Source organism: Meles meles, chromosome 10, assembly GCF_922984935.1.
Source record: "Meles meles chromosome 10, mMelMel3.1 paternal haplotype, whole genome shotgun sequence".
Taxonomy (NCBI): Eukaryota; Metazoa; Chordata; class Mammalia; order Carnivora; family Mustelidae; genus Meles; species Meles meles.
The window spans coordinates 55289371-55302782 of NC_060075.1; the positions used below are offsets into that span (position 1 = coordinate 55289371).

At 45.4% G+C, this 13412-nt stretch overlaps 1 protein-coding gene across 3 annotated transcripts; it reads left to right on the plus strand.

Annotated features, from left to right (window-relative positions):
- Window positions 1–6440: 6440 nt before the first annotated feature.
- On the plus strand, window positions 6441–9861 carry SP8 (Sp8 transcription factor). 3 transcript variants are annotated; one of them, XM_046021213.1, is made up of 3 exons: window positions 6441–6521; window positions 7528–7923; window positions 8020–9861. In XM_046021213.1, the coding sequence occupies exons 1-3, from the start codon at window positions 6501–6503 to the stop codon at window positions 9028–9030; spliced, it is 1428 nt and encodes a 475-aa protein (XP_045877169.1). In that variant the 5' UTR covers window positions 6441–6500; the 3' UTR covers window positions 9031–9861. The 3 variants fall into 3 exon arrangements, with proteins under 3 accessions (XP_045877169.1, XP_045877167.1, XP_045877168.1); XM_046021211.1 differs by having other exon boundaries at window positions 7528–9861; XM_046021212.1 differs by lacking the exon at window positions 6441–6521 and adding an exon at window positions 6829–6915 and having other exon boundaries at window positions 7532–9861.
- The last annotated feature ends 3551 nt before the right edge of the window (window positions 9862–13412 follow it).

The following is a 13412-nucleotide window of genomic DNA, read 5'->3' on the forward strand; positions in this document are numbered from 1 at the left end:
AGACTATTAGAAAAAAAGCGAGCACACACACACAAACAACACTAATTGAGCTGCCATATAAGCAAAGAATCAGACACACAAAGGTAGCAGCTGAGTTACAAGAGGAACTGTAAAAAATAACCATTGAACTATTTCAGGGGAAATCTGCAAGACTTCTGTCAGAAGAAGAAAATCAGAATATGTGAGTTCAGAAATGGTCTACAGAAAAAATGGGTTTACTTAAGAGATTTTGAGAATTCAACAAAGAATGGTTTGTTTTCAGGTTTTCATTTTAATAAAATTGACCTGAAGGTAAACCCTAGAGGATTTCCCCCCCTCTTTCCCCCCTTATGCCTTCAAGTACTCTGAGGATCCACACTTTTTTGTTGGTGGTGTTATTTGGGTCTGTGTTATCTCTGAAGGTCTGTTGACAAACCCCAAGTGGGAGTATCCTAGTTTATCCCACAATTTTATAAAAACCTACTGTATCGCCTTTCATAAATATCATCCAATTGTAAACCTTTTACAATGGTTTGAACACATGTGTGGTTAAACCCAGAGACCAGAGCAGCTCCTAGATTATTTGTAATTAAGCACAATTCCCAAAGTAACATTTATCTTCCCGAAACTACGATTGCAATTGTCAACCGTCTGGAGGAGACCACGAGGTAATCTGGGAGCATTACCTCCTCTAGTAACAGAACAGAATGAAAAGAAATCAATAATGTTGAGGATAAGAATTTAGTAGTTTTTAACTCTGCATGTTAGCTGTGAGAAAGTGATATATAATACCAAGAGAAAACAGCTGAAACAAATCCATTCCAGGAAAAAAATCAAGGATGAACTTGTCTGACTGTCTAAGCCTCTCTTCCTTGCCTTGCACAACAAAAATACACAGACACACACACACACATACGCACACACACACACCCCATTCACCCAAAATGAGCAAACTCTTTCCCCCATGTGCGTATCCTTCATTTACATGATGAAGGAGGAATAGGAAGTGCTGCAGAATTAATTACCAATTTCATCTGTGGGCTGGCAGAGAGATGACTATGAAATATACCTTAGAGTACACGCCTGCCTGTAAAACTAGCACACGATCATATCAACATACCATGAGAATGTGAACATTATGCATGTAGGCAACAAATAAGGAAATAGGATTTTTATTCCCTTAATACAGGAAGAAATACCTATTTTGGTGAATATCTTCATCTTTCTACCAATGAACTTACTTACATATTTATATGATTGATACATGGGGAAAGTCCTCCTTGTCTTCTGAGTATATGCGATTTGAATGCTCTAGCTAAAGTGAAGCAAAGTATGTAATACCCTAAGTTAGATGAGTAAACCTTTTCATTAAACTATTGCTAGTTTTTGAATGTTTTGAAGTGGCAGAGAAGAAAAAAATTATTAAGCAGTGTGACACAGAAGAAAAAATACCGAATCAATTAAGAAAAAAATATGGAATGTTTTCTCAAGTGGTCCCATTTATTCAAAAAGAGTCCCCAAGGCAATGCTTTGCTTCCACCAGGAGACCCGATGCAAGAAGAGGAAGAGTTACTGCTGCTTCACTGGGGTCAACAAATATATCCAATTAAGCAGTACCAGGAAAGTAAGGACTCGGCTGTAAATGCGGCCGGACAGTTTGAAACCGAATAACCTCACTAATAGGGGCTATTGTTCAGCGTGGAAGTTCCCATTTTCCAATCAGGAAAATACAGCCCTCTCTGGGCTCTGGACGACTGATCCCTTCCCACCTACGGTTCAACAATCTGCCACCAGCGAGGAGTTTTTATTACCTCCCTTCCCAGGAAATGTTAGGCAACTTCCTAGTAAAGGCCGTCCCAAAGCAGAAGTGGGCAGCAAAAGGGCACCCCTCAGGAATCCACAGGTTCATGCCTGGCCAGGTTTTCTGTTCAGCAGGAAAGTAACTTTGACCTGAAAGCTCCCGACCACGAGATAGCCCCGCAACCTGGCCCAGCCCGCTCCTCCCTGCAGCCGGCGGCGGCGCTGGGCTGCCTCACCATCCCTCTTCACGCTTTATTTAGTAGCCAGCACGTCCGCGCAAGGTCCCCTCACAGTGGCCAGGGACTGGGGGCTGTCTTCTCATTTCGGGAGAGGAGTCTGCCAGGCACTCGCGGCCGGCTCTGCGTTCACTCGGTCAGCCGCGGGCGCCGGCGGATCTGCTCCCAGAGCTTGCGCGTCCCTGCCAACGCTCCGGAAACCGAGATGCTAAGAGCCCGGTTTAAACGTACCCAGCAGAGGTACGCGCCTATATGCAGTAGTTCATGTGAATTCTTTTTTTCTTTTTCTCTTTTCTTTCAGGCTTTTTCCAGTGCTGTGCATATACCGGACCACACTTTGTCCAAAAGCCGTATTTGGTGTAGATGTGTTGCCGGACACTTGAAAGCCTGGATAACTTTGATGTTTTCTACTATAAATCCCTAATTGTACTTAATGGTTACAAATGGTTTTATTTACTTGTCGTTGTATCTACACATTTTAATCTACTTAACCAAACAGCGGAGGCATATTTCACTCCCCACTCCCTGAAAAGGAAAAGCAAGGATCGAGGCCTCTAATTTGCTTTTAGGACCTTTTATTTCTTTGACTGTGAAAACGTTAAGAGCTCCAAATCGCAGCATTGATTAGTCTTCAAACCCGCCTGCAAAAAAAGCCCCCGTTTTTCACTCCATCTAAGGAGATGTTGATGTATATTGTAGGTGCTAGGTGTTAGATATACTTGAGCAAGTTGTTCCCAGGATGTAAATTAGGTCCCAAAAGCTGTTGTCCAAATCGAAGAAACAGAGAAATTAATCTGGGAGACTATCTATCATCACCGGTAATAAAGAGAGCGACATGGATGAGACAGATGATATGATTAAGGGGCTGTGGTCGTTTTAATTAACTTTTTGCTGTCCTGTAATGATCAAACTGGTCACCAGACCCGGTCAATAAGCATGTTAATATCAAACAAATAAAACCAGGGATGATTAAAAACCTCCTGGTTTATTAAATTTGAAATTCAAATGAAATTTATGCTGCAGATGCATACAGAATGCTAATAGAGTTTAGCTTTATTGAAAGTGGATCCCACAGGTTTGCAAGAAACAGCAGATTATCCGTCTACTTCTCTCCTTGCCAGCATGTTCAACTCAATATGGGGTGGGGGAAAGTTTTAATGTTAGAAATCTGCACTTTCTTTCTTCCTCCTTCCCTTCAAAACCTCTATGTTGTCATAGCACAATACTTTAGTAATGATCAATATCACAAAAGGTAAACTGAACTGTATGCCTTATGAAATGCTCCGCCGGACAGGTTGTATCTACAATGGGTTACAGATGTTTCTTCCTGTGGGGGATTCAAAAATGATTGAGTCACTTCTCCAAAGTGGAGAAAGAACTGCCATTAAGATCAATTTCATTGAAACCAGAAGCAAGATTGTTGCTGTTTTTTGATCAATTATGGAATTTTTTTGTTTTTCCTTTTTAGTTCTGTTGTCCTATGCTTTATGACAAACACTAACCACTTCTTTTGGGGAGGGGAAGTGGAGCAGGCACAGTATAAGGGGAAAAATGCCCTTGACCAATACTAATGTGAAATAAACACAACTTTTTTTAATGGGCTAAGTGGAATATATATGTATGTATATACATGTATATCTCCATCTATATCTCTATATATTTTCTAATGAAGAAAGAAGCACATACAAACCTTTGTGAAAATCCTCAAATGCTGCAAAATCTTATAGAAATCGAGGAATCCAGAATGTTCATTAAATCCACACCCAGGTTATCACCCATTGCCATAGGAAGAATTACATATTATTCCAAAGTGAATTTATCCAAATAAAAAAATCATAGAAGTAGGGAGCTCAGAACTGTTATCACATGACATGGAGTTTTTTCTGATTCCAGCATTTTTTGAGGAAACAGTGGTTAATGCTTCTATTTACTCTCAGAGTCAGCATTTAACTTTTTTACTAGTCTTGCCTCACTTCTTTCTAAAAGATAGGAGGATAAAAAGATAAAATAAATAAGGGAGTCTTCTTTCAAAGCTTTTTTTCTCTACCTTTTAGGGTGATGGTATTGATTAGAATTAAACCCCAAATTTGAACAACTGTGTATTAGGTCCTTAAAATGAATATCATTATAGAAAGAGACCAAAGCAATGAAGTTAATTCTCTTTTATTTGTTAAACGGAGTTCCCTCCTTCCCCCACCCCTTCCTCCTTCTGGGCTGGCCTGTCACGCCTTCTCAACACGCTAAAATAATTCAGAGTGGCTTGCAGGGAGAAACACGACATTTATGGTAAGCATCAGCCTTCAGAGAAAGAAAGCAGTTCATTAATTTACTTCACACTTACTTCAAAGTATGAGAATGTACCTTACCTTCATAATCAATAGATATGATGTACAGTCAATATCCCAACACTGTTAAAAATTGGTCAGAAACACACTCTCACACCACAAACATCAGCCTCAACTCTGCTAAGTGAAACTTACACAAATGATACAACCTGACTTTGGAATTTAGTAAACCCAAAGAGGATTTTTCTCTCTGTTTTTTTTTTTTTTTGTTTTTTGTTTTTTGTTTTTTTTTTTTTACATTTCTAGAAGCTCTTGAGGCACTTGAGTAGGGTTCAAAAACAATAACATGAAAATGTTTCCCCAGTTAAAAAAAAAAGACACTTTGTACAGCTAATAATATTTTAATCAATTCTGCATTAAAAATAGATTTCTGAGAGCATTGGTAGCTGCTTAAAACTATGAATTACTTAAAAAAAACCATGAAATATTCAATGGTGCTGGAAAGGCTGTGGACTTTTTTTTTGCTACACTGGTACAGTATTTACTGTGGTTTAAGATCTTCCCTTGTGGGAACAATAAAATTGTAATGACATTTCTGAAGGCAACTGATAACACAAATGGAAAGCAAGTTCTAAAATCCACCGAATTGGAGCTAAGTGTATCTATCAGCATGCACACATACTCATTGCTATCTGGCCCAAACGCCATTAGATGGACGCCTCCATACATGTGGTTCAAGATTTCTCAAAGGGCTCTCTATTCTCTGATCAGTAAAACTCACAGATTTCAGTCAAAATTTCATGTTTTTTTTTTCTCAGAAAGTGTCAGTGAAGTTTCCCGTGAAAACTTCTAAAGTCCATAAAGCGTTCCTCATTTTTCACCCAAAGAAAGAAACAATACTCTCACCCCCATCTCTATCTAATCCTTTTGTATTGAAATTTACTCAGCGTCGCGGGACAAACACGCCCGTCCCCTAGAGTGAGACTTGTACTTCCAAAGCGGAATCCCACCTCAGGAGGGAAAGGGGGTGGGGGGGGGAAAGCCACCGAATCAAAGTAACAACTCGTAGACGCAGGCGCACACACGCCCTAACTCACCCCTAAAAATACCCCTCAGCGGCCCGAAGTTTCTACCCTTCCGCTGCAGAGCTTCGAGAAAGTATAAGTAGGTGTTAACACAATTCCCTTCAAAAATGTAGTGACAGTCCAAGAAGTTAAGAAAAACATCACTCAAGATTTTAGAAACAAGGAACCAGAGGAAGTTGGCGACACAGCCAGCGTTTGTATTTGTTTACTCAGCCTCACTCAACTTTGCAGTTTCACTCTTCAAACCGTCAGTTTCTCTCCGTGTAGGTACACTTCACTGCACTGTTCCTATTCTCCACCCCGCTTTGTTGCCCACGCGCGCACACACACGCACACACACAAAGACACACACACCACCCTCTTCTCTCTCTCACACACATTCACAGTCTTCTTCTCCCTACTTCCTCTCCTGCGCACACACGCATCCCCCCTCCCTCCACGTGCGCGCACACACACACACACACACACACACAACTATTCCTCCCTCTCTTCCCCCACAACCACACTCACACACCACCTCCCCTCACTCTTTACTGCCCTGTCCTTCTTCTCTCCCTAGGTTTGTCACTCATAGTTACACTACAGTACACTCACACCCTTCCCCCAACACTTTACTGATCTGTCCCTGTACCCTCCTGTCACACATGGTTATATTATCACCCGTAACACCCGCTCCCTTCTCGGCACGGTCTACCCTCCTCTCCCTCCGCCGCCGTGTCACTGCTACACTACCCCTTACCCCCGCCCCCGATCTGCACTGTCTTCGTCTCAGCTCGGTCACACGCGCACAGGGTTACACTGTTGCACACTCACACACCGCTTTGGAACACACGCGCAGTCCCTCGCGCCCCTCCCGCTACCGTCCCCCCCCCCCCCCCCAACCAGCGGAGGCCCGCGGCGGCGCCGATGACCTCACGGCGCGCGCGCGGCGCGGCCAGGCGAGGCCGCAGATTGGCTGGCCGCGCCTCCGCGGCACTTCAAAGCCGGAGAGGGAGCTACAATTGTGGTGGAATGGGCGGAACTGATCATTGTATTGCACACCTCTAAAAAAAACACTGCCTCTGATTTATCAATATAAAAAAGATCCTCTGAGAGGAGGAGGGCACTTTTGTGTGATGGCAACTTCACTTCTAGGGGTGAGTCTCAGGATTTTCTCTTGCTGGTTTAATTAGTTTCCTTTTATTGCCGATCGGAGGGGGTTAAAGTCGCCCCGGCCAGGCCACGGGCTATCAGTCTCTATTGAGAGCTTTTTTTTTTTTTCTCCCCCCTTTAAATACAAGTGAGTTTGGAGAAAAGAAAGAGGGGGAGAAGGGGGCAGAGTCACTTTTTTTCAGCGCAGGAAAAGGTTCGAAGGGCATTTAGACAAGCCACCTCGCAGCGCCCGGCCGCTCCCTGCCTGGGAGACGTGCGCCCAGTCCATTTTATATGCGACGATTTTGGGGGGTAAAGAGTGCTCTCTTTTTCCTCCTGAGCAAACTGCAGATTTTCCCTCTTCCCCTTAAAAATACCGCAGCCCGTCTTGTCTTGCAGGTACGTTGAACACGTCTCTCTCTCTTTTTACTACTGTAGACTTTTTTTTTTTTTTTCCTTAAGAAAATAAAAAGAAAAGCAGGAAGAGCGAGCGAGCTCTCTAGTTTGACCTCTTTTGGCCTGGGAGAAACAACCCAGCATGGGTTTCAGGGGACCGGAACAGGATTTTCAAAGCTCTCTCTGGATTACAGGGGAAGCGCTCTTAAAAGCACTCCACTGGTTTTTCCCCAGGCTTCTTGGCAAAGGAAACTTCCTCCTCCCCAAACTGGACTTTTTGCTTGCTTGTTTGTTTCGAAGTGCCTGGGGCCTTGTGTGCACGGGAGTGTTGTTTTAGGTGAGAATACTTGTCAAACTCTTCTTTAGCATGGCGCTTTGCTCCCGAGTCAGACGCCGGCAGCCCAACTTGTCCCCTCCCGTAGAGTAGGAAGCAGCCGGGTGCCAGGGCTGTTGGGGGAGCCAGGTGAGTTGGTGGCGGCGTGCCGCAACGAAAGATGGGGTGCCGTGGGGCGTTTTGGAGGTTACCGGAGGACTGATGCACATTTCTTTCCTCCCTCCCCCACCGGCCTTTTGCCCACCTCCCCCTCCCCCACCCTTCTCCTCTCCTTCCCGCAGGAAGAACCGAGGTTGGGATCCACTCCTCTGGCCATGCTTGCTGCTACCTGTAATAAGATCGGCAGCCCCAGCCCATCTCCCTCTTCCCTCTCGGACAGCTCTTCTTCCTTCGGCAAAGGCTTTCACCCCTGGAAACGTTCCTCGTCCTCCTCCTCTGGCAGCTGCAACGTAGTGGGTTCCAGTCTCTCGAGCTTCGGCGTGTCGGGGGCCTCCAGGAACGGCGGTACGTCCTCTGCTGCGGCGGCGGCCGCGGCGGCGGCGGCGGCTGCGGCGGCCCTGGTGTCTGACTCGTTCAGCTGCGGCGGCTCGCCGGGCTCCAGCGCCTTCTCCCTAACCTCCAGCAGCGCCGCCGCGGCCGCTGCAGCCGCCGCGGCCGCCGCCTCCAGTTCGCCCTTTGCAAACGACTATTCGGTGTTCCAGGCCCCCGGTGTCTCAGGGGGTAGCGGCGGAGGGGGCGGCGGCGGCGGCGGCGGTTCCTCGGCGCACTCGCAGGACGGCTCCCACCAGCCCGTGTTCATTTCCAAGGTGCACACCTCGGTGGACGGGCTGCAGGGCATCTACCCGCGCGTGGGCATGGCGCACCCGTACGAGTCGTGGTTCAAGCCCTCGCACCCAGGCCTAGGCGCCGCCGGCGACGTCGGTTCGGCCGGCGCGTCCAGCTGGTGGGACGTGGGCGCCGGCTGGATCGACGTGCAGAACCCGAATGGCGCGGCGGCGCTGCCCGGCTCGCTGCACCCTGCCGCCGGGGGGCTCCAGACCTCGCTGCACTCGCCGCTCGGAGGCTACAACTCGGATTACTCGGGCCTGAGCCACTCGGCCTTCAGCAGCGGCGCCTCCTCGCACCTACTTAGCCCCGCCGGGCAGCACCTCATGGACGGCTTCAAGCCAGTGTTGCCGGGCTCCTACCCGGACTCGGCCCCGTCGCCGCTGGCCGGCGCTGGGGGCTCCATGCTGAGCGCTGGGCCGTCGGCGCCGCTGGGGGGCTCCCCGCGCTCCTCCGCACGCCGCTACTCCGGCCGCGCCACCTGCGACTGCCCCAACTGCCAGGAGGCGGAGCGGCTGGGCCCGGCGGGGGCCAGCCTGCGGCGCAAGGGCCTGCACAGCTGCCACATCCCGGGCTGCGGCAAGGTGTATGGCAAGACGTCGCACCTGAAGGCGCACCTGCGCTGGCACACGGGCGAGCGGCCCTTCGTGTGCAACTGGCTCTTCTGCGGCAAGCGCTTCACGCGCTCCGACGAGCTGCAGCGGCACCTGCGGACCCACACGGGCGAGAAGCGCTTCGCCTGTCCTGTCTGCAACAAACGCTTCATGCGCAGCGACCACCTCAGCAAGCACGTGAAGACGCACAGCGGCGGCGGCGGCGGCGGCTCGGCGGGCTCTGGTAGCGGCGGCAAGAAGGGCAGCGACACCGACAGCGAGCACAGTGCCGCGGGAAGCCCGCCCTGCCACTCCCCGGAGTTGCTGCAGCCCCCGGAGCCCGGGCATCGCAACGGCCTGGAGTGACGCGCATCCCGCCGCGGTCCATCTCCTCGACCCCCTCCCATCCCGGTCCGCTTGGGTCCCGTCTGTCCTGGCCTCCGCGCCAGCCTCTTTCCACTGTCCATCCTGCTCGCACTTTCTGTCTCCTTCAGTCTCTCTCTCTCTCTTGACTCACTCTGTGACTTTACTTTGTAAAGGGGATATGGACATGTAAGTAGCACCCATTGCTCTCCTGGGCCCTCGTTTTTTCATCTCCACCAGGTAACACTCTAGGAGCCCCGTACAGCTGTAACCGGCGCCTTGCCGGATCTTTATTTTCCGTCCTCTCTCTGCCATCCCCAAGTTGTATCATTTAGAGGGAAGCGGTCGCTGGACGTAGAGCTGGACGGATCTAGTGTCTGGGAGACCCGGGGCCTCGGCAGGAGCGGGAACGGCTCCGCTGAACTAGGTTGTGCTGCGCGGTGGGGAAGGCGAGGCAGGAGGCCGGGCATCCCCGCTGGGGCAGCCTCCAGAGAGGTTGGAGAACCACAGTCTTGGCGGTCTCGGCTTCCGAGAGCCCTGCCTGGCCGCTGCATGCCGCTGCCCTCCCTGCTCAGAGCTGTCGCAAATATGTGGGGGGTGTCCACCTGGCGGCCCCGAGACCCGGAGTTTGTAGAGTTAGCTCTCCCAACGTCAGCTCTGCCTCTTTTCCTTTGTTCCCTGAGGTGGAACCGATTCAAGTTTCAGCTAAGGGCAGTCTTGGTGAATAGCTGCAGCAGCCTTCTTTCATCTTTATAACATTTTTTTTTAAAAAATAAAAAACTAAAGAAAAAATACAGCATCCTTCTACTTGGTTCCCCTCTAGATAGTTTGTCCTCTAGCAGTGACCAAGTCTTTCTTTTCGAAACTGCTAACGTTGATCCCAAAGTTATTTTGATTGCATTAACTTAACTTATGGGGTGGGGGTGGGGGAGAGGGTAGGTGTCTTTTTCTTATGCAAAAATGCCCCTTTCCGGTGAGACCAGATTAACTATCTCCGTGTTTGTCCTTTTCTACCTCGTTTTTCACCACTCCTGAGCATAATCTCCCAATCTTTTTTTGCTAGTCCAGCCACCGGTTTGTATTGTACCCATTTCTGTAAATTCTTGGAATTCATTGAAGATTCTTAGGGTTAAACTTTTTTTGCGTGTGATTTAAACTTATAAACAAGTGAAGAAGCTATCGTTTATTTAAGACGAGGCTGTAGTTTAAATGCCAAAAGAGGGAAAATAGGAAAAAAAAAACTTTGTAAAATATATCAGAACCTAATGGTTTGTACAACTGGAGAATCCTTCTAGATTAGTTACCAATTAATTATAACTCCACCAGTGTATGGGTGTGAGGCGCAGCTGTCCAGGAGACGATTTTGTATAGTATTTTTCTTGTATATTACTTCCAGTAAATATTTGAAAATATATTGAAGTAAAGTTGATTTTTTTTCTTTTTTTTTTGTCACACAAAATACTAAGAGTTATTGTTGCAGTTCTGATGAGCTGCAGGTATTTTGAACTCACTTCTGGAGGTGCAGAGCCACAAACGCACTTTCGGGGCTTAGTTTTGCTCGAATATGAATTTAGATAGGTATCAAACTGTAACTAAGACAATATTTGATAAATGTGGGATGACATTTAATTTAATGGAGCATGTACTTCTTTGCATTTGCTGGCAGTTCAGGCATAGTTAAAGTGAGAGTTCTCCTATATTTCATAATAACTGGGTCTGCCAAAACCCATGTATTAAATAAATTGTCCAAGTGAAACTCAACTAACTTTGGCCTTTGTGTATTTCCTGAAGGTAATATTGTTAACTGTTAATAAACACTCCTGACACTACATTTAAATGTTTGCAGATTCTGCAAACTAATTGCTCATTGTAATGTTGAAATAATTTGGATATTTCACATTGAAATGAAAAGCCTTTCTCTGGAACATTTTAGACTTGCATTTTAAATGCATGAGATGTAATTGATTTATTTGTAATATTTTAAATGGTATTAATAAACTCAGATAAAAGACTAGGCCAGTTAATTTGTATTTTTTTTTCTTTTTAAACTATGGACATTTGCATTTTATCTTCAGTTAAATGTCTAATTTAAACAAAATATAACCCTGTTTTTTTGTGGTAATATTTAAATAACTGCCTTTAAGATATTACTTAGATGGAATGATCTATTTGGCAAAGCTGTGTTTCTCTATTTACCAAGATTAAGATTATAGTGTCTAAGAAATGTAATTAATTATTTACCAGTAGATTTAGCTCAAAGCATCAGGATTTACTGACCTCTTCAAATTTGTACTAAGTCACCAAACAATTCAAAGAAATTTCCCTGTTCTGCTTCCTTCTCTCCAGAAGGAGTCAGGTTGTTGGCCATTGATTGTATTTGGTATTTAAAAGGCCAAGCCTTACATTGGTAGATCAATACATCTAAAATAAAAACATGGGTTTGGGGATAACTTTTGTTGTTAGGGGGTGGAGGAGGTCAAGCTAACAAAAGCTTGTTTTTGGCATTCCATGTCTTAGCTAAAGATTATGTAGAGGTAAATATCAGTAGTAGATTCCTGTTGAAATGAGTTATCTGTTCTTTTAAAGTCTCTAAACAGCCACCAAAGAAAAGGAAGGTTAAACCTTAATCTATTTACTAGGCTATTGTTCATAGGTGTCAATGATGCCAATAAAAAAATATTGTCTTGTTATGTCTAAGTGCATTTAAGCAATGAGTGTTCCTTGAGCCATACTTTGAAACATAAAATACTTTAAATGTTGATTGATGTTATACCAAACTATTTCACTATTAGATTAATATTATTATTTTGAATCAAACTGAATAAAAAGTTAGTGTGTTCAGATTCTTCTAAGTTTACCTTCTTTCTTTCTGTTTGCATTCTCTCAACCCCAAGTTCAGTCTTGGTGTACTTCTTGACCTGAAAAATTTCCATTGAAATTTCTATAAAGTCATTATTATCCATAGAAAAAAGTGAAAATACAGAGTGCTGTGAATATTGTAAACTCAGAAGGAAAAGACCAATTAGGGATAAAATATTTTAGAATAATTCAGTTTGTACCCAAGTGGAAGACTGCCTTAAACCTGTTGTCTATGCAGATACCTGAGACCTCCATTCCCTATGGTTTTAGGCAAGCAAGGTTAGCCCTGATTCTTTGGTATACTAAAGCTCTAAGTAATGGTTTTAAAAAGTAAAATAGTCTCTTTCTGTCACTTTCTTCCTAGGACTAACACGCAGAACACAGTTTAAGTGTTGTTTCTTTTTTATTGAAAGTTGCAATGCCGAGGGACTCGGAGAAAGCGGCTCTGAAGGAGTTAAATGTAGTGGCAGGTAAGAGGAAAGCTGCTTGATGCATTTATAATATAAGTTGCATTACATACAAAATCACATTTGATTTAAGAAGTGGGTCATGACAAGGAGAGATACTGTTTGGAAGGTTTCTTTGGGGGTAGTTGAAGGGGAACAGATTGCAAACTTTCGCTTTTCTCCTTCACCTCCTCCTCGCTCTTCTAGTTCTGGTTTATTTTGTTTTGATGGTTATTGAGTGGTATTTCTAGATTCACTTTGTGGAGGGTGGGCCGGTTTCCCTTTTGGGGATGAACATCCTCTTTTCAGAGGATGGAAGATAAGGTGCAAATTTGTGATTTCTCTCTGCTTTGTCTGTGGTAAAGCACCTCTTAACAGTGCCTGAAGGCTCACACAAATGAAGCCAAAGGCTGGATCTCAGTCTGAACCAAGAGACAAGCTTCCAGTCTTCAGATCAAGGTAGAGTTAAACTAGTTGTTGACCCAGAGGTCAGACTGGTTTTATCAGTGCACCCTCCAGAGATGGGAACAGGGCTGTGGCTCACCCCAGTCTTTCTGTTGATGTGCCTTGTTTCTTCCCCAAACTTTCTTCTCCGCCTTGCTTTATCCTTTGCTGTTCAATTTCTCTCTCTCTCTCTCTCTCTCTCTCTCTCTCTTTCTCTCTCGCTCGCTCTCTCTGATCTCCTTCATCTTAGGATCTGTGACTTGCTGACATTGGACTATCAACAAAAATATTTTATGCTAGAAGCTTAATTCAAGTCAATATGATGAGTTCCTTTCCCTTACCAACAGATATTAGAAAAAGTTCCTAGATGGTTTTGCCTTCCTTCAACTTTATTCTTACCCCAGTCTTGGTATAACTTCCCAACTGGGCTTCCCCTTGGGGAGAAAATGCTGAAATTAAAAATTAAAGACAAGCAGATGATGAGACTGGACTCCTGAGTGGGCAGATCGATAATCCTGCCATCAACATTTTCATCTCCCTGTGAATCTTTTGGTGACATTACTGAATGGAATGTTACAGGAGGCCTATGGAGGAATTTCTTTAAATTAAATATTTTATTTTGTAGGATTAGCTCAA

What these genes read in the sequence shown, in the direction of transcription:
- SP8 (XM_046021211.1), top strand. Translation starts at nt 6,501, where the DNA reads ATGGCAACTTCACTTCTAGGG. An exon ending in TGGCAACTTCACTTCTAGGG is followed by an intron (nt 6,522 to 7,527) that starts GTGAGTCTCAGG and finishes TCCTTCCCGCAG; the next exon opens with GAAGAACCGAGGTTGGGATC.